At 44.3% G+C, this 19,052-nt stretch overlaps 1 protein-coding gene across 2 annotated transcripts in view; it reads right to left on the reverse strand.

The window, feature by feature from the left end:
• WDFY1 (WD repeat and FYVE domain containing 1) overlaps positions 1-15,263 on the reverse strand; it is a 102,812-nt gene extending 87,549 nt beyond the window's left edge. The window contains exon 1 of one of the 2 annotated variants that reach the window (XM_029616330.1): positions 15,076-15,263. In XM_029616330.1, coding sequence (XP_029472190.1) covers positions 15,076-15,212 — 137 coding nt within the window. In that variant the 5' untranslated portion in view covers positions 15,213-15,263. The remainder of the gene's footprint in view (positions 1-15,075) is intronic. The other variant, XM_029616331.1, reaches the window with a different exon arrangement.
• Between the last annotated feature and the right edge of the window lie 3,789 nt (positions 15,264-19,052).

Below are 19,052 nucleotides of genomic sequence, written 5' to 3' on the forward strand. Positions count from 1 at the left end.
CGGAAAGCAATCCATTCGTCTGGGAGGGGATAAAATCGTCTCGATGGGAATAAAGGTGAATAGAGATTGTCTGGAGGGTCAGCAAAGGCTTGATGAAATAGCCACGTTTTGAGTTTTTTTCTGAACGTTGAGAGGCAGGGTTCTAATCTTAGGCCTGTGGGAATGTTATTCCAGATAGAAGGTCCTGCTATTGAAAAAGCTCGGACTTTGGTCGAGGAAAGGCGTGTGGCTTTAGTTGGGGGAAAATTCAGAGTACCTTTAAGAATATCTCTAATTGGTCTATTGGAGGAGTGTAATTTGAAGGGGATTTCGAGGTCGAGTTGGAGTTGATGATGAATGAATTTGTGAATTAGGGTAATTGATTTATAAAGTATTCTAAAATTCACTGGAAGCCAATGTAGAGTTTTAAGGATGGGAGAAATGTGATCTCCACGGCTGGTGTTGGTCAATAATCTTGCCGCAGCATTTTGAATCATCTGCAGTGGTTTGGTAGTAGATTTTGGGAGGCCAAGGAAAAGGGCACTGCAGTAATCTATCTTAGCAAATAGCAACGCTTGGAGAACTGTTCTGAAACCTTGGAAAAATAGTAGTGGTTTCATCTTGTGGATGATCTTGCCCAGTAGTGGGAGAAAGGCGTACGTAAGTCTTCCTCTGGCCAGGTCTGGACGAGAGCATCAATCCCTTGGGAGTGAGGCTCTCATCTGCAGCTGAAGAATCTGGGGACTTGGGCACTGAGAGAGGTGGCCAATAGGTCCATGGCTGGGAGGCTCCAGCGATTTATTATCAGTTGGAAGGCTGTTGTCAATAGCGTCCATTCCCCCGGATCCAGGCTCTCTCTGCTGAGAAAGTCTGCTGAGACGTTGCTTTTCTTGCGATGTGGGAGGCAGAGATCCCTTGTAGGCTTATCTCCACCCATGCCATGAGAGGATCTATCTCCAGAGACACCTGCTGGCTCCTGGTTCCTCCCTGGCCGTTGATGTAGGCAACCGTTGTAGTGTTGTCAGACATTACTCAAATCACTTTGCCTTGGAGTCTGTGGCTAAATCACAGGCACGCTAGTCTTACTGCTCGAGCTTCCAGGCGGTTTATGTTCCATCCCGCCTCTTCCTTGCTCCATTATCCCTGGGCAGTCAGTTCCTGACAGTGGGCTCCCCACCCTCGAAGGATCACATCAGAGGTGAGCATGATCCAGTACGGTGGGGACAGGCTTACTCCTCTGCTTAGGTGGTCTTCCTGTAGCCACCACTGAAGCTGAGAACATACCTCTGCTGGCAGTTGGAGGCGAATTGAGTAGTCCTGGGACAGTGGGTTCCAGCGTGACAGTAAGCACTACTGGAGTGGTCGCATGTGAGCCCTTGCCCTCGGAACGACCTCCAGGGTTGATGCCATGAGCCAGAGGACTTGAAGATAATCCCATACCTTGGGGCATGCATTGGTTCTCAAATTTAATTGTTCCATCAGCTTCCTTCTCCTCAGGGGAGGAAGACTTTGTTCTGTTTGGTGTCGAAACAGGCCCCAAGGTACTCTACAGACTGAGGGGGCTGCAGACTGCTCTTGACCATGTTCACGACCCAACTGAGTTCCTGCATAAGGTTCTTGACTCTGCTGGTCACCTGCCGGCTCTCTTCCGAAGACTTTGCCCTGATCAGCCAATCACCCAAGTAAGGGTGAACCAAGATCCCTTCCTTCCTCAGTTTTGCCACCATGACCACCATAATTTTGGAGAATGTTCTGGGGGCAGTTGCTAGGCCAAAGGGTAGCTCTCTGAACTGGTAATGGTGACCCAGTATCGCAAAATGTAGAAAACGCTGGTGATCTTGATAGACTGGAATGTAAAGGTAGGCTTCGGAGAGGTCCAGGGAGGTTAGGAACTCTCCTGGTTGTACTGCCAATATTACGGAAGAGTCTCCATGCGGAAGCGTAGTATCCGCAGATGACTGTTGACAATCTTGAGATCCAAGACGGGTCGGAAAGATCCTTCTTTCTTGGGAACGATAAAATAGATGGAATAGCGCCCCGTATTTTGTTGGGGTGTAAGAAATTGAGTTATTGCCTTCAGACTGAGTAGTCTTGTCAGAGTGGCTTCCACGGCCAGTCTCTTGGTGTGGGAGTGGCAGGGTGACATCATGAATTTGTCCTGAGGGATGTTGCAGAACTCCAGAGAGTAACCTTCTCGAATGATGTTTAGTACACATTTGCCGACATGATCTCGACCCATCGTTGATAGAAGAGGGAAAGTCGACCCCCTATTTCTTCTTCCCGTGGATGGGTCGTCCCATTCTCATTGGGGAGTACGGCCAGAGCCTGCCCCTGTTCCTCTCTTGGTTTGTCTGTTCCGAAAGGGCTGAGACCTTCCTGAGGGACGGGGTGCATGGAACTGAGAGTTGCTGTAGGGGGGAAGTGTTGAGAGCCCCTGCCCCTAGTTCTTCTGGGGGGAGAGGCACTGGAATCTTTTACCCCTGTCCTCCGGTAACCGAGGCACTGGAGATTCACCCCACTTGCTGGCTAACTTCTCCAATTCACTTCCGAATAAAAGATCCTTTAAAAGGCATCCTTGTGAGGTTCACTTTAGAGATAGAGTCAGGAGACCAATTGTGCAACCATAACTGTCTTCTGGCTGCCACTACTGAGGCTACTCCTCTGGCTGAGGTGCGTAGCAGGTCCGAGCTTGCGTCCATCAGAAAGGCTGATGCAGGTTAAATTGTTTCACCGGTATATGTTCCTGCATTGTTTGCCTCTCTGGAGAGGAGCAAAACAGAATGTGCCACCAGTGCGCAGCAGGAAGCAATCTGCAGTGTCACTGCTGTTGCGTCGAAGGCCTGCTTAAGGACGGATTCTAAGAGCCCATCCTGAGTATCCTTCAGTGCAACCCCTCCCTCAACGGGAATGGTTGTTCGCTTTGAGACGGCACAGACCATGGTGTCCACTTTCGGAAAATGCAGGGGTTCCTTGGTCGCTGGTTCCAGAGGGTACAAGGCTTCCAAGGACCAACTCCTTTAAAGCTGGTCTCCAGGGCATCCCACTCCAGGTCAATCAGTTCCTGGATGGCTTACATCATTGGGAAGTAGCATGAGGCTTTATAAAGGGACACCAAGATGGGGTTTTTCTTTGGTTCCACCACAGGGTCCATGCCTGGGATCCCCAGAGTCTGCAGAGTCTGAGAAACAAGGGCTGGTAATTCATCCCTGTGGAAGAAGTGAAGCATAGTTCCAGGCCTAGAGGGATTTCGCCTTCTTCCATAGAGCCACCATCATCATCTGAGGTATCCAGGACCCCGTCCGGGAAATTCTTGGTTAGAAGAGGCATGTCTCGAGGCATCCGAACAGGGCCGGGAGGATCCTGTGCTTCCGGCAGGGGTTGAACCCGGGTCGCAGCCGGGGCTGATTGTGCCTGAACAAGGCTTGCAGCCCCTGGAAAAATTCTAGCCAGGAGAAGGTCCCTGGATCCATGTTAACCCCAGGGAGAGTCTGAGTACGGGTCCCTGAGGTGCCCTCTTGTGGAGATGCCATTTCGGAGTTGCATAGATCTGGGGTGCTATCATATGTAGCAGTTCCAGACTCATCCTCAGACAGTGAGGGACTAGGCTTTGGGTGCCCCTGGGCTTTTTCACAATGACACAGGCAGGACTCCAGTTCAGGCTATGCAAAGAGTGCCTTCTGGGCTTCTTGAACACCGGTGCCATTGCCTCTATATCTAGGCACACAGGTAATGTGCTTCAATATGGGCGTAGTTATGCATGTGAGCGCAATACACGCATGTAGTTTTAAGCGTGGCTGTGCGTATAGCTATTCGTGCGGTTGTGCGCACAGCTGCGCGCACATCTAAGTTGAAGGCACACAAGTTGGACGCATTGACCGACCGGCCTGCCCTGCGAGTACCGCCGGATGAGAAGGGAAGATAGCACCGACAACCCTGCGCGTAATATGGCGCACGCGCCCCCCCCCCCCAAGGGTCTCCATGTGTTCAGACCCCCTGCACTGGACTGGGGCCTAGCCCAAGCAAGGCTACTCAACCCGATCGGTGCTCCCTTTTACCTCGCCGGGTGAAATTCTGGATCGGGGCGGCACTCCAAGCCCCAGAGACCTTAGTTTAAAGTTTTCCTCTTACCTGGTCTCAGCACTTACTGATCACGTGCCAGGACGGTCTCCAGCTGCGGGGGGAGAGGGCTTTACCTCAATTGCTGCACTCTGATGTGCACCCGCTGCCTTTCAGCCACTTTAGGGGCTAAGTCCACGCCAGGGTTACCGGCTATCGGACCAAGGCTCACCTCTGAGGGATATTGAAATCATCTCAGGAATTCTCAACTGGGGGAGGGACCCTTGGTATCACCACAGGAGAGCGGGGCTCATCTTCTTGAGGTAAATTTGTTGTCTTCTTGCTGTAATTTCCTAACACTGTGCTAGTGTGGGATAGTGTCCGCATCTGCTAGGAGACTGAGAGATACTGAAGAGCTGAGGTCACTGCAGGGGTATATCTAGGGTGCCGTCAGCTTTGAAATCTGACTCAGTCTCCCATCTGCTAGCAGAAGAGCACATAACCCACTGGTCCTGAGTTCATCTGGCTACATGCTAGGAAATTATAGCATTTTGATGAATCTAGATCTATATTTGTTATTCATGTTATTTGTGGTGCAATGTGTTTGCATTGTTTGAACATTGTGAGTTACGATTGTGTGCATTTTGTACTATTTAAAATTTGTAACTCATTATCCAGAAGGACAAGAAAAATACATTAAATGAATGTTTTCAGTCCATTTCTAAATGAAAGTCTGCAAATTTAACAATCCTCAATGTGCAATTATGTAAATAATGTAACTCCCCGGATACTGCCCAGTCGATGCAGAAGGTTGGTGGTGGCAGGGTACTGCCTGGAAAGGCCACAGATTATTTTGAAGCTTTGGTAACACTGGGAAGGAAGGAAGGGATACTTTGTGCAAACTAAATAGGGGGATTTTCTAAGCTCCTCTGCCCAAGATGACAGAATACAAATGAGGAAGAAGACAAAAATTATCCTAAATAAGGAGACATCTTACAAGTGGATATTGTCTATGGCAAGGGTGGCCAACTCTGGCTCTCGAGAGCCATAAACAGGCCATTCCCAATGAATATGCATCAGAAAGATCTGCATACAATGTTGGCAGTGATTACAAATCTCTCTCATGTATATTCACTGCGAACATCCTGAAAATCTGGCCTGTTTCTGGCTACCCCTTGGTCTATGGCTAGCTGCTGGGAAGACTAGATGAATCGGATGGTCTTTTTCTGTGTCATCTACTAAGTTACTATCAGGCCGATACAAGTACAGTGTGCTCCGGCAGAAAGCACTGTTAACCCGCGATTGGACACGCGGTTGACGCGCTAGCTTTACCCCTTATTCAGTAAGGGGAATAGCGTGTCAAAAATGCGCTTCCAACCCCCCCCCCCCCCGAACCTAATAGCGCCCGCAACATGCAAATGCATGTTGATGGACCTATTAGGTCTGCGTGCGGGATACAGAAAGTAAAATGTGCAGCCAAGCCGCACATTTTACTTTCAGAAATTAGCGCCTACCCAAAGGTAGGCGTAAGTTTCTCCAGGCAGCAGGAAAGTGCACAGAAAAGCAGTAAAAACTGCTTTTCTATGCACCCTCCGACTCAATATCATGGCGATATTAAGTCGGAGGTCCCGAAAGTTAAAAAAAAAAAAAAAATTGAAGTCGGCCTGCAACTTGAAAACCGGACTCTCAATTTTGCTGACGTCTGGTTTCCAAACCCGTGGCTGTCAGCGGGTTTGAGAACAGACGCCGGCAAAATTGAGCGTCGGCTGTCAAACCCGCTGACAGCCGCCGCTCCTGTCAAAAAGGAGGAGTTAGGACGTGCTAGTGTCCCTAGCGCCTCTTTTTGCTACAGGCCCTAATTTCAGAGAGAATATCACAGGGTGCAGGCTCCTGCAACACTAAAGAAATATTACAGATACATATTTATAATTGGGTAAATGAGAATTTTTTTTTAAAGGCAGAAATTGAAGATTATGGGCTGTTGAAATACATTTTCTGTTTTGGTCAATAATGGGAATGAAGACAAATTCCATTTAAAAAAAACATACTAAAAAATGTCAAATTAAAACTTAAGATCTGCACAAGAAACTATCAGGCCAATTCTGTAAAGATCACAGGAGAATGGGTGCTCTGTGTTGAGCGCCCGCTCTCCCAACACGCGCCCAGCCACCTCTCCTGGGCGCTCCATCCTATATTTAAATGAGGGGTCGCGCTAAAAGGAGGCGCTAGGGGAGATTACGCACCCCTAGCACCTCCTTGGATCAGGAGAGCTGGCTCTGTCAGCAGGTTCAGGAAACAGACGCTCAGTTTTAAGAGCATCTGTTTTCTGAACCCGCTGACAGCGATCAGTTAGGAAAATGGACGCTGGTAAAATTGAGCATCCATTCTCTTAACTGGACCGACCAGCACATTTTTTTTTTTTACATTTTTGGTTCTTCCTACTTAATATCGCTAGGATATTAAGTCAGAGGGTGTACAGAAAAGCCGCACATTTTACTTTTTGAATCCCGGGTGACTAATAGCCTCATCAACATGCATCTGCATGTGAAGAGCGCTATTAGTTTTCAGGGGGTTTGGCCGCGCATTTGAGGCGCTAAACCCCTTACAGTATAAGTGATAATAGACGCACATCAAAAACACGTGCCCAAACCCGTGTTAAACAGTGTACACAGCCAAGCGCACTTTACAGAATCGGCCTGTATGAATTCAATTGGGTTTCCTCAACACCTTCTCTCATTCTCCGTGTATAGCAACAGCCACCATCCTCCAAATCCAATCATCTCTGGTTCTTTGTTCTATTCTTCTCCAGTTTCTTAATTTTCAACTTTTTTGGAACAGAAGATATTCATCTTTCATTATAGACATTCCATCAGGCTCAAGCTCCCTCTGCCCAGAGATAAAATTTCAGTATTCATTTCATACTTTAGCTTTGCAAGCGCACAAAGGCTGCTCAGTGCATCAGCTGTGACATTATACACAACTTGTCTTTCGGGAGTTGATCCATTGAACTGCTTTGTATGGAAAGCAGCATATGTAATTACAAAGCACACAGTACAGACATATGAAAAACAGACCCTGGGTTTCAGCTTGGATAAACTGAGGCACAGAAACAACTTTTTCAAGCTTAGCTTTCCAGCCTTAATTGGATTTTGTTTATTTGGAGTGAAGTGGAATGTGAATACTTGTAACTGTTTCATTGCTGTTTTTTGTAAGCCTAGGGAGGAAACAATTCTGATGCTTCACCAAGGCTGGAAGGTAAAAAACACCCAGAAGCGGTATCTATGGCAGGACTGTAAGACCGCCATAAAACAGGATGAGTCATGCCAATCACCTCCAAGCACAAACTCAGAGCCCCAGGCTTACCGAATACACAAAAACCAGCTCAGAACTGGCAGAACGCAGGTAGTACATGCGTACATTGATCACAGCTAGTCAGGAGCATTTTTCTCTTTGGAGATCTCAGCTATGCAGTATTCACAGGACATGCGGCCAGTGGAAAATACAGCAAAGATTTTTCTGTTGTATGCCAAGAGGCACATCTATCTTATTCTTAAAATGAAGAAATGCCTCTTGTTGGTAGTGGTAAAAGAATAGGATTTTACCTGGCTCAACCACCACATCCTTACACTGCCACGTTCGGGCACACATGCATGATTAATATTCAGCCTAATGCCATTTGTCTTTCCTTTTATTTCTAATATCAATAAAATATAGTAATAATGTACTTCAAATACATACGTTTTTTCCATTGCTGTACTGCAAAACCATTTTAGCTCAGATTCTTTGGAAGCATAACCTGGCTGTGCATGAAAATGCTAAGTCTAGATCGACCTCCGGATCAGCTTTAAATATATAGAAGCATAGAAATGACAGCAGAAAAGGCCCGATGGTCCATCCAGTCTGCCCAGCATGGTAGTCTCTTCCGCGTCATGCAGGTTATCCCCATGGATCGATCATTTTTGCTTAATGTACTTTACTTATAGGCTTGGCCGCAGAAGCAGTCCTATGTTTTTTTCCTTAATGTCTGAGCATCGGTACCCCAGACTGTAAAAAGGTCTTGGTTATCTCTGAATCCACATTTCTATTTCCTTTCATCTCCCACCCCCCTCCTTCGAAGAGGAGCGCAATATTGCAGTTGCATCAAAAACATCCAAGTTATTGGTTAAGGGTAGTAATCCATGCCTTCTGTTAAGGGCAGTAACTGTTGTTCTGTGCAGTTTACCCTCATGTTTATCACTTCCCCAGACCGTAAAAAAGGCAGGGCCCTCGTTGGTTGCTGTCTAAATCCAAATTCCCCTTTCTCCCCTGCCGTTGAAGCAGAGAGAAAAGGTTGCAGTTGCATCAAAAGTATCAAAGTTTATTGATTAAGGGTAGTAACCACCGCACCAGCAAAATTGCCCCATGCATGCTGTCTTCATTTCCTTTAGGTCTTGGCTGTAGAAGCAGTCCTGTGCTTTTTCCCTTATGTCTGCGTATCAGTATCCCAGACCATGAAAGTTGGGGCCCTCGGTTGTCTGAATCCAATTCCTCATCCCCTTGAAGTCTAAGCGGGCAGCAATGTTGCAGTTAACGGATTACAATTAGAAACTGTAAGATATATGATGTATTGATAAACTATATTTCATTCAACATCATATACACAAGCTGCAAACTATTTTATGAAATTGTTTTAAGAAAGAATGTAGTACCTCATATCGATTGAGCTTGCAATATTATCAGAGAATGCTCACAACGGATGTACAAAGCTTGCACAAGTATTATTCACCAGTTAGTTTGTTGACTGTGTGACTGGATCAACCTTGATTTTAATCATTGGTATCCATATTCTATAATTTGCATTTTTTCTTTTTTGTTTTTTATATTTTAAGAGACGAGACACTTATTGTTTATGTAGCGTAGGTGGTGACAGCTTTTAACACCGGCCTGACCCGACACGATGCGTGTTTCGTAGGCTTCTTCAGGGGTAAGACGTTTTTGGATGACCATCACAATGAAGAATTATACAAAAAATATACAAAAAAATGCTCATACAACGTGTGAATCGACACAAGTAATATATTTAATTCAATGTCCTTGTCCGTCTTTCTATGTGGGACGGACAAGTAGACAGATTAAAATCAGGCTACATGAACATAGGATCCGAGTTAACACTGGTAATATTGAAGCTCCTATTGTCAAGCATTGTCTTCAATTTTCCCACACATTCGACCAACTTCAATGGACTATACTGGAGCAAGTTGCAATAAGTGAAAGAGGTGGAGACATTAGCGGTCATCTCAACTATTGCGAGCAATGGTGGATCTTCACTCTCGCGTCCGAAGCTCCAGCTGGCCTTAACGACAGCGTTGAATGGTCATCACTTCTCTAGTTTTTCATTGGGACACGTATTCATCCTCTGTGTTTTCATTGGCTTGCTGTGAATCTAATGATCCTTTTAAATAAAGCTCGGTTCAATAATGGCGGATTCTGCTTTCAGTAAAGCTGAGATCATGCTATAGCGTAATGCAATGGGACAGACTTTTATAAAATGTATGGTTTTAGCGTTTGGTGATTTTTTGCTGGGATTTAACCATCAGATATAATCTTGTTTGATTTTTATTGTAGACATCACAAAAACATCTTACCCCTGAAGAAGCCTACGAAACACGCATCGTGTCGGGTCAGGCCGGTGTTGTTAAAAGCTGTCACCACCTACGCTACATAAATGATAAGTGTCTCGTCTCTTAAATTATAAAAAATAAAAAATGCAAATTATAGAATGTGGATACCAACCAGCAGTTGCATTAAAAGCATCAAAGCATATTGTTTATGGGTAGTAATCCCCATGTCTTCTGCTAAGGGTAGTAACCGCCGTACCAGCAAGTTACCCGCTACATGCTTATCTCATTTCTGTCTTTCTATAGCCTTTAGAGATCCACAGTGCTTATCCTATGCACCTTTGAATTCTTTGACAGCTTCTTTCTTCACCACCTCCTCTGTAAGGGCATTCCAGGCTTCCACCATCTTCTCCGTGAAGAAATGTTTCCCCGACGTTGGTTCTGAGTCATCCTCCCTGAAGTTTAATTTCGTGACCCCTAGTTCTATTGATTTCTTTCCAATGGAAAAAGGTTCCATATTCAGATCCTTCAGCCTCTCCTCATAAGTCTTCTAGTATAGACCCCTCACCATTTTCATTGCCCTTCTCTGGACCACTGCCATCCTGTCTCTATCCTTTTTGTGATACAGGCTCCAGAATACAATACTCCAGGTAAGGCCTCACCAAGGACCTGTACAAGGGCAATATCACCTTTTTTTTTTTTTTTACTGGTTATTCCTATCTCTCTATGCAGCCCAGCAATCTTCTGACTTTAGCTATCTCCTTATCACATTGCTTCGTCATCTTCAGATCCCCAGACACTATAACTACAAGATGCCTCTCTTGGTCCATGCACATTAGTTTTTCAGATCTTTTGGATTACCGCATCCCAGATACATGACTTTGCACTTCTTGGCATTGAATCCCAGCTGCCAAATCTTCAACCACTCTTTCAGCTTTCTTAAATCACTTTTCATTCTCTCTACTCCTTCAGGCATGGCCATTCTGTTGCTGATCTTAGTAACATCCGCAAATAGATATACTTTACCTTCAATCCCTTCCGCAATGTCACTCACAAAGATATTGAACAGAACTAGTCCCAATACCGATCCCTGTAGCACTCCGCTTAACACATCTCTCTCTTCAGAGAGAGTTCCATTTACCATTATACACTGTCTCCTATCGGTCAACCAGTTTGTAATCCACGCCACCACCTTGGCACTAACTCCCAAGCTTCTCATTTTATTCACAAACCTCCTGTGCAGGACCATATCAAAACCTTTGCTGAAATCCAAGTAGATCACATTGCACGTTCTTCCTCGATCCAATTCTCTAGTCACCCAGTCAAAAAAAAAAATCAGATTTGTCTGACATGGTGAATCCATGCTGCCTCGGGTCCAGTAACCCACCAAATTGCAGATAGTTCACTATTTTTTCCTTCAGCAGCGTCTCCATTAATTTTCACACCATCGATATGAGGCTAACCAGCCTGTAGTTTCCAGCCTGCTCTCTGCTTCTACTCCTGTGAAGCGGGACTACCACCGCTCCTCCAAGCCCATGGCACCACTCCCTTTCGTTATTGAAAAGGTCCTTCAGCGAACCCGCCAGCACATCTCTTGAGCTTCCTCAGTCTCCTGGGATGTACCTCATCCACCCCATGGCCTTGTCCACTTTCAGCTTCCCTAGCTCTTCCCATACATTCTGTTTCATAAACAGAGTTTCATCTACCCTATCCCCATCTATGATCTGATCTACCAGCAATGGTCTTTCTCCAGGGTCTTCTTTAGTTAGCACCAAACTGAAGAATTTGTTTAATATTTCTACATCTCTCTCCACACAGTGTGCCTTCTCACTTTTCAATTTCACTATACCACTACGGACCTTTCCTTCTTTCAAGAGCCACAAACAGGCCTGGTTTTCAGGATATCCACAATGAATATGCATAAGAGAGATTTGTATCCAAACGAGGGAGCGTATGAAAATCTCTTATGCTTATTCATTGTGGATATCCTGAAAACTAGGGTTATGTGTGGCTCTCAGGATATCCTGAAAACTAGGGTTGTGTGTGGCTCTCAAGGACCAGAGTTGGCCGCCCTGTGCTAATAGGGTCAGATTAAAAAAAAAAAAAAAAAGGGGGACTATATTCAATGCCTATGGAAAAAAAATCTTTATTAAATAGACTATATAGTCTGTTATCCATTTCTAGGATTATCAAGAGTTGCAAATGTTTTGTCACTATTTCTCACTTGGCAAAATTCTCTCATTGAAGACTTGAGTAATAATGGTTGCTGGTTTCACTGCAATCACTTCCCTTTGGTACAGTGGTTAGCACATTTCTGTTTCTGACTCAGACATAAAAGGACCTTTGATCAAAATATGAATCTGAATAACCACCTGGCAAGTAGGGCAGAATATCAGTTCTGTAGTAATGATAAATCTGATAAACGTCAGTACAGGTCAGCTAGTCTTCAATGCAATACATTGGAGGTGCAATAGTTCTCACATTAGGAACCAAGTAGCAACTAGGGAAAGCAAATGTTGCTTGTTTTCTTTTGAGTTAGTTAATCTACCTCACAGGCCCTCCATTCCCCCTCCCTCCTTTTTCTTATGCCATCTATCAGCTCTAAATGGGGTAGGAGTGTACAACAAATGGCATCAGCCTTGGGACGCCGGCAACATTATGAAAATTAGCAGTGGAGCAGGAATCACTGGGAATCACTCCTGCCCTATTTGGAGCTGACAGATGGGGGTAAGATACTGGGGAGAAGGGGGGAGGGGCAGAAAGGAGCCTGGAAATGTTTAATTTGTGCTGACAAGGGGAGGAGGCAGAATCCTGGACTCAAACACCAATTTTTATTTTGTTTTGTTTTTTCATTTAAAATCAGAAACAAAAAAGAATGTATTTAAAGCCACCCATACAGTGCATGCCCCTAGAAGTAACCCATTTTCACTAACTTTTTTAATGCTCTTGCTCAGGGATTGCCAAATCACAAACCATAGAGTGCTACAAATTTGTGAGTCACTACTTCTACACAGAAACACACTAAAGATAATATATATTTTAAGATCTGTGTTCCACTGACCCTCATTTGCTAAGTATCAATTCCTCCTTGCTTAGAGACTTCAATCCAAATGCATTATGACTGCAAGCCTTAGCTCTGAAAATGGAAGAGCTGGAGAAGGGCAGTTACTTATACATGCCTGCTATGGTCCAATGCCTCAATAAACTGGTCTATAGGTGCCACCTGCTTCTGTCATTTGCACATAAAAACAGAATACTTATTCACAAATTGTTTTCCCAATTTGTGTTTTTTACCACCAGAATGGTTCCAGATCATATAATTGCAATTTAATTAAACCCCAGAGCAATTTTAGAGCATGATGCAATGCACACCTTTGAGCTGTAAGGGCTCAGGGTTTGATACATTGTAGTGGTAACAACACAGAGATCAAACGCTGGTTTTCATGCAATTGTTGGCAAGATAGTTCCCCACTTTGCATGGACAGTTTTCTGTGAAAGTGGTCTACTAATTTTTATTTTATTTATTTTACTTACTATTTATTAATTTTAGAACCCAACAATGAAAATCATCTCCATCAACCCCAAGCAACCCCAAATACCTACTGCCTCTCACCCACCTCCCCTCCCCACCACCATACTGTCATTAAACAAAATCAAAACACACATGAAAGCTGGAAAGACTAAACCTTCAATACAACTAAGCCGCAGGCTCATGGATTGGTTGCAAGGAAGCACCACACAGGATCTCAAAACTTCTTCACCCATTCAGACTTGCCCATGACTTTTTCCATTAAAACTTCCATTTCCATAACAACACCCCACCCCCACACACATACACACACACACACACACACTGCTTAGAACCAATCCTGCTTTGAAGAGGGATTTTTGTTTTCCAATTAGCTAAAATAATCCTTCTGCCTACTAGGCAGAGTTTCTTAATAAGAGTACGGAGGTCTTGTACCCATCACTTTGTCGGGAACAAAAAGAAAAAGAAAAATTTTGGGACCTCAAGAATTTGAACAGTAGTAATTGCACTTTTCACATCTCTCCAAAATGGGGACAAAGCAAGGCATTTGAGTATGTGTGTAAGATGTCCCACATTCCCATCAACATCGCTCCGAAGAGGATCCCACTAATAGCAGGCAACCTAGTTGGGGTAGATTGGGCTCTCTGAAGGTTGCTGTATTGTTAATCCACTACATTAGCAGAAATTGAGCACTTCCTTACCCCTTCTATCATGTTCTTCCAATCTTCCTCCCAACTCTCTCCCCCATGATTTAATGACAGGCAACTTCATGATCATTGGCTAGCCATGTATAGCCTTTACAGAGGCCTTCTCCAAACATCACCCTTTCCCCCAAAGTAGGTGCTTTCAAAATTCTCCCCTTATTCTTCTGGGTTAAGACAAAAGCTCTCAGTTGAAAGAACTCATAGAAGGGAAAATTTGGCATGTTAGATTTCTCCTGAAACTCAGCCCAAGAACAAAATACTCCCTCCATAAAAAGTTGTGCCGGAGTCCTAACAGAGGAGTGCTGCATCATAACATGAACGTCAGAGGAAGCCAAATAGGGGTATAGCCGGATATATGTTCAGGTCCCCACTGAGGTTAAAAATGTTTTCAATTAAAAAAAAAAAGTCTCTCCACTGTGTGACTTCCACAACAAATCAGATTACCTTCCAGTACCAAAACTCAAAGAGATGGCTTCTCTCCTGCAGTTCTACGTACAATGGAGCACACCACCACAAAGGTACATTTAACTAATTTTCCATGTTTTATTTGTAAAAGTCTGCAACTAATGTATCCACCAATTCACACAGAAACGTACAGCACTGTTAATGTTATTTAGTCTACAAAGAGCTATTAAATAACCTCACATATGTTCATAAAAGTAAGTCAAAAGCTAAGGGAACTATATATACTTAACAAAATGTGTTTTAACTCCGTCTTTAATGAGCTTAGTGCTAATTAGTACTACATTCAACGTCAACTTTTCGGGATTCAGTCCACACCACGATCCTTACCACAATGAAACGTTTCCTTTTGTAAACCTGTAGCTGCAAGTTGAGACGTTTATGAGCAGCTGTAAATCAATTCCACATGCAAGACACAGGGGCTTTATAAACGGCCTGTCCAGCGAGCCTTATAAAAATGCCGGAATGAAGAGAAACTAAAAACAATAGTATAGACTTCAGCCTTGCCTTGTTTTGCTCCCTGAAATGTTCTTTAAAGGAGCCCCAGTTCCTGAACACGGTTGCTCTTTGAATATGAACTCCTACCAGGACTACAGATACCATAATGCACCTGGAAACGAAGCAGGGAAAGGCACCAGAGCTGGCAAAAAAAAAAAAGTCTCCCCGGTCCCCCAAAGCCGACGGCGCCGAGCCCGCGGCCTTCGGTTCCCAGGGGGGGGCAGGTCCCTGGCCCGGCCCTCGCTCTCACCTATCCTCGCTGGCCGTGATCACCCCGTCCTCCTTCGGAATGAGCAGCGCCACCGTCACGGCGTCCTGGTGCCCCTCGATCTTACTGAGCAGGACGGGCCGGCTGCTCTGGGGCCTGGAGTGGATCTCGGCCGCCATCTTAGTCAGGGAGTCGGCGCGCGGCCGGTCAGCTGACGCGGGGCGCGACGCAGCCGGCGGGGCCCGTATTCTCCCGAAGAGAGGAGGCCGCGGAATGCGGACGGCCTCTGTCATCCACTCTAGAGGCGACAGCTGGAAACAAGTGACCTTCAGTCTCCCGCGCACAGCAAAAACGAGGCTGAATTGTCTCCCGCTAGAGAATAGATAGCTGGAAACAAGACGTGTCCTGTCGCCCACTCTCAGCCAAAAACAGACTGTCATTGTCACTTACAATAGAGAAGACATCTGGAAACAAGAGCATCAGTCTATCACTCACTAAAGAGAAGACAGCTAGAAACAAGGGTCCTGTCATCCACTGACAAAAAAAAACCCACATTGTATCTTTCACCAACTGTAGACTCAATGGTTCTTAATCCAGTCCTCGGAGCACATCTTACCAGTCAAGTTTTCAGGATATATCCACAATGCACTGAATCCATTGTATGCAAATCTATCTCGTGCATATTCATTGTGGATATCCTGAAAACCTGACTGTCTAGGTGTGCCCCGAGGATTGGGTTGAGAACCCATCGTCTAGACAGCTGGAATCAAGATTGTCTCTCTGTCTCCACTGACTGCAAGAGGCTATTAAAGCCAAAAGGTCATTCTTCAAAAATTGGAAGATGGATCCAAATGAAGACAATAAAAAAAGAGCAAAAACCGGGGACACTAGCCTTCCCATCCATACCTGGGACCCAGAGGCTTCAAGGGGATCTGTGCTGTGGGCACATCAGAGGACTCGACCTGGGTAAATGTATCATCGGGTCACGCTAGAGAGATAACGTTCCTGGATGGAATAAATGATAGCTTTATGGAGCAATTGGTTCAGGAACCAACGAGAGAGGGAGCATTTTTAGATCTAATTCTCAGTGGAGCACAGGACTTGGTGAGAGAGGTAATGGTGGTGGGGCCGCTTGGCAATAGTTATCATAATATGATCAAATTTGATTTAATGACTGGAAGAGGAACAGTGTGCAAATCCAAGGCTCTTGTGCTAAATTTTCAAAAGGGAAACTTTGATAAAATGAGAAAAATTGTTAGAAAAAAACTGAAAGGAGCAGCTACAAAAGTAAAAAATGTCCAAGAGGAGTGGTCATTGTTAAAAAATACCATTCTAGAAGCACAGTCCAGATGTATTCCACACATTAAGAAAGGTGGAAAGAAGGCAAAACGATTACCGGCATGGTTAAAAGGTGAGGTGAAAGAAGCTATTTTAGCCAAAAGATCTTCATTCAAAAATTGGAAGAAGGATCCAACAGAAGCAAATAGGATAAAGCATAAACATTGGCAAGTTAAATGTAAGACATTGATAAGACAGGCTAAGAGAGAATTTGAAAAGAAGTTGGCTGTAGAGGCAAAAACTCACAGTAAAAACTTTTTAAAATATATCCGAAGCAGAAAGCCTGTGAGGGAGTCAGTTGGACCGTTAGATGATCGAGGGGTTAAAGGAGCACTTAGAGAAGATAAGGCCATCGCGGAAATATTAAATGATTTCTTTGCTTCGGTGTTTACTGAAGAGGATGTTGGGGAGGTACCCGTAATGGAGAAGGTTTTCATGGGCAATGATTCAGATGGACTGAATCAAATCACGGTGAACCTAGAAGATGTGGTAGGCCTGATTGACAAACTGAAGAGTAGTAAATCACTTGGACCAGATGGTATACACCCCAGAGTTCTGAAGGAACTAAAAAATGAAATTTCAGACCTATTAGTAAAAATTTGTAACTTATCATTAAAATCATCCATTGTACCTGAAGACTGGAGGATTGCAAATGTAACCCCAATATTTAAAAAGGACACCAGGGGTGATCCGGGAAACTACAGACCGGTTAGCCTGACTTCAGTGCCAGGAAAAATAGTGGAAAGTGTTCTAAACATCAAAATCACAGAACATATAGAAAGACATGGTTTAATGGAACAAAGTCAGCATGGCTTTACCCAGGGCAAGTCTTGCCTCACAAATCTGCTTCACTTTTTTGAAGGAGTTAATAAACATGTGGATAAAGGTGAACCGGTAGATATAGTATACTTGGATTTTCAGAAGGCGTTTGACAAAGTTCCTCATGAGAGGCTTCTAGGAAAAGTAAAAAGTCATGGGATAGGTGGCGATGTCCTTTCGTGGATTGCAAACTGGCTAAAAGACAGGAAACAGAGAGTAGGATTAAATGGGCAATTTTCTCAGTGGAAGGGAATGGACAGTGGAGTGCCTCAGGGATCTGTATTGGGACCCTTACTTTTCAATATATTTATAAATGATCTGGAAAGAAATACGACGAGTGAGATAATCAAATTTGCAGATGACACGAAATTGTTCAGAGTAGTTAAATCACAAGCAGATTGTGATAAATTGCAGGAAGACCTTGTGAGACTGGAAAATTGGGCATCCAAATGGCAGATGAAATTTAATGTGGATAAGTGCAAGGTGATGCATATGGGTAAAAATAACCCATGCTATAATTACACAATGTTGGGTTCCATATTAGGTGCTACAACCTAAGAAAGAGATCTAGGTGTCATAGTGGATAACACATTGAAATCGTCGGTACAGTGTGCAGCGGCAGTCAATAAAGAAAACAGAATGTTGGGAATCATTAGAAAGGGAATGGTGAATAAAACGGAAAATGTCATAATGCCTCTGTATCGCTCCATGGTGAGACCGCACCTTGAATACTGTGTACAATTCTGGTCGCCGCATCTCAAAAAAGATATAATTGCGATGGAGAAGGTACAGAGAAGGTCTACCAAAATGATAAGGGGAATGGAACAACTCCCCTATGAGGAAAGACTAAAGAGGTTAGGACTTTTCAGTTTGGAGAAGAGACGACTGAGGGGGGATATGATAGAGGTGTTTAAAAATCATGAAAGGTCTAGAACGGGTAGATGTGAATCGGTTATTTACTCTTTTGGATAGTAGAAAGACTAGGGGGCACTCCATGAAGTTAGCATGGGGCACATTTAAAACTAATCGGAGAAAGTTCTTTTTTACTCAACGCACAATTAAACTCTGGAATTTGTTGTCAGAGGATGTGGTTAGTGCAGTTAGTATAGCTGTATTTAAAAAAGGATTGGATAAGTTCTTGGAGGAGAAGTCTATTACCTGCTATTAAGTTCACTTAGAGAATAGCCACTGCCATTAGCAATGGTAACATGGAATAGACTTAGTTTTTGGGTACTTGCCAGGTTCTTATGGCCTGGATTGGCCACTGTTGGAAACAGGATGCTGGGCTTGATGAACCCTTGGTCGGACCCAGTGTGGCATTTTCTTATGTTCTTATGTTCTTATGGGATCTTCAAATTGTGGCATGCAGCGGCGCTCACCAAAAGGGCATGCCCCTTATGTTTTTTCCAACTACCAACAGTTTGAAGAAGAAAAGGAAAGGGAAGACATCGGTATTGTTTCTATCCTCACTTTAATCTGTGGGCCAATGGACTTGCACGACCATAAAGCTAATTCACCACTGCAAGATTTGAGTATAGGATGAGCCAGGATCTCTTTTTCTCCTGAAGCGTGATCTCCTTCATCTAAATCCCAAACTTCACCAGGTATATTGCTGGTTGATTCCAGCATTTCTTTGATTATTTCCTCTAGCCCTCAGAGTGGTCTGGGCTCTCAGGATGTTCCAGGGGACCTAAAGGAGATGGCTACTCCTGGGATTATACAAACTTTAAAGCTGAAGAACTGGATACACCAGGAACTGAGCCAACAGTGTTGTTGGACAGTGTGGGCTGTCCAATTCTGGATCCTGTACAATTAAATCTGCCTAAGGAGGGGTCCATGTTGACTTCTCAGGCAGTAGAGGA

This window comes from Rhinatrema bivittatum, chromosome 9 (genome assembly GCF_901001135.1).
Source record: "Rhinatrema bivittatum chromosome 9, aRhiBiv1.1, whole genome shotgun sequence".
NCBI classification, from domain to species: domain Eukaryota; kingdom Metazoa; phylum Chordata; class Amphibia; order Gymnophiona; family Rhinatrematidae; genus Rhinatrema; species Rhinatrema bivittatum.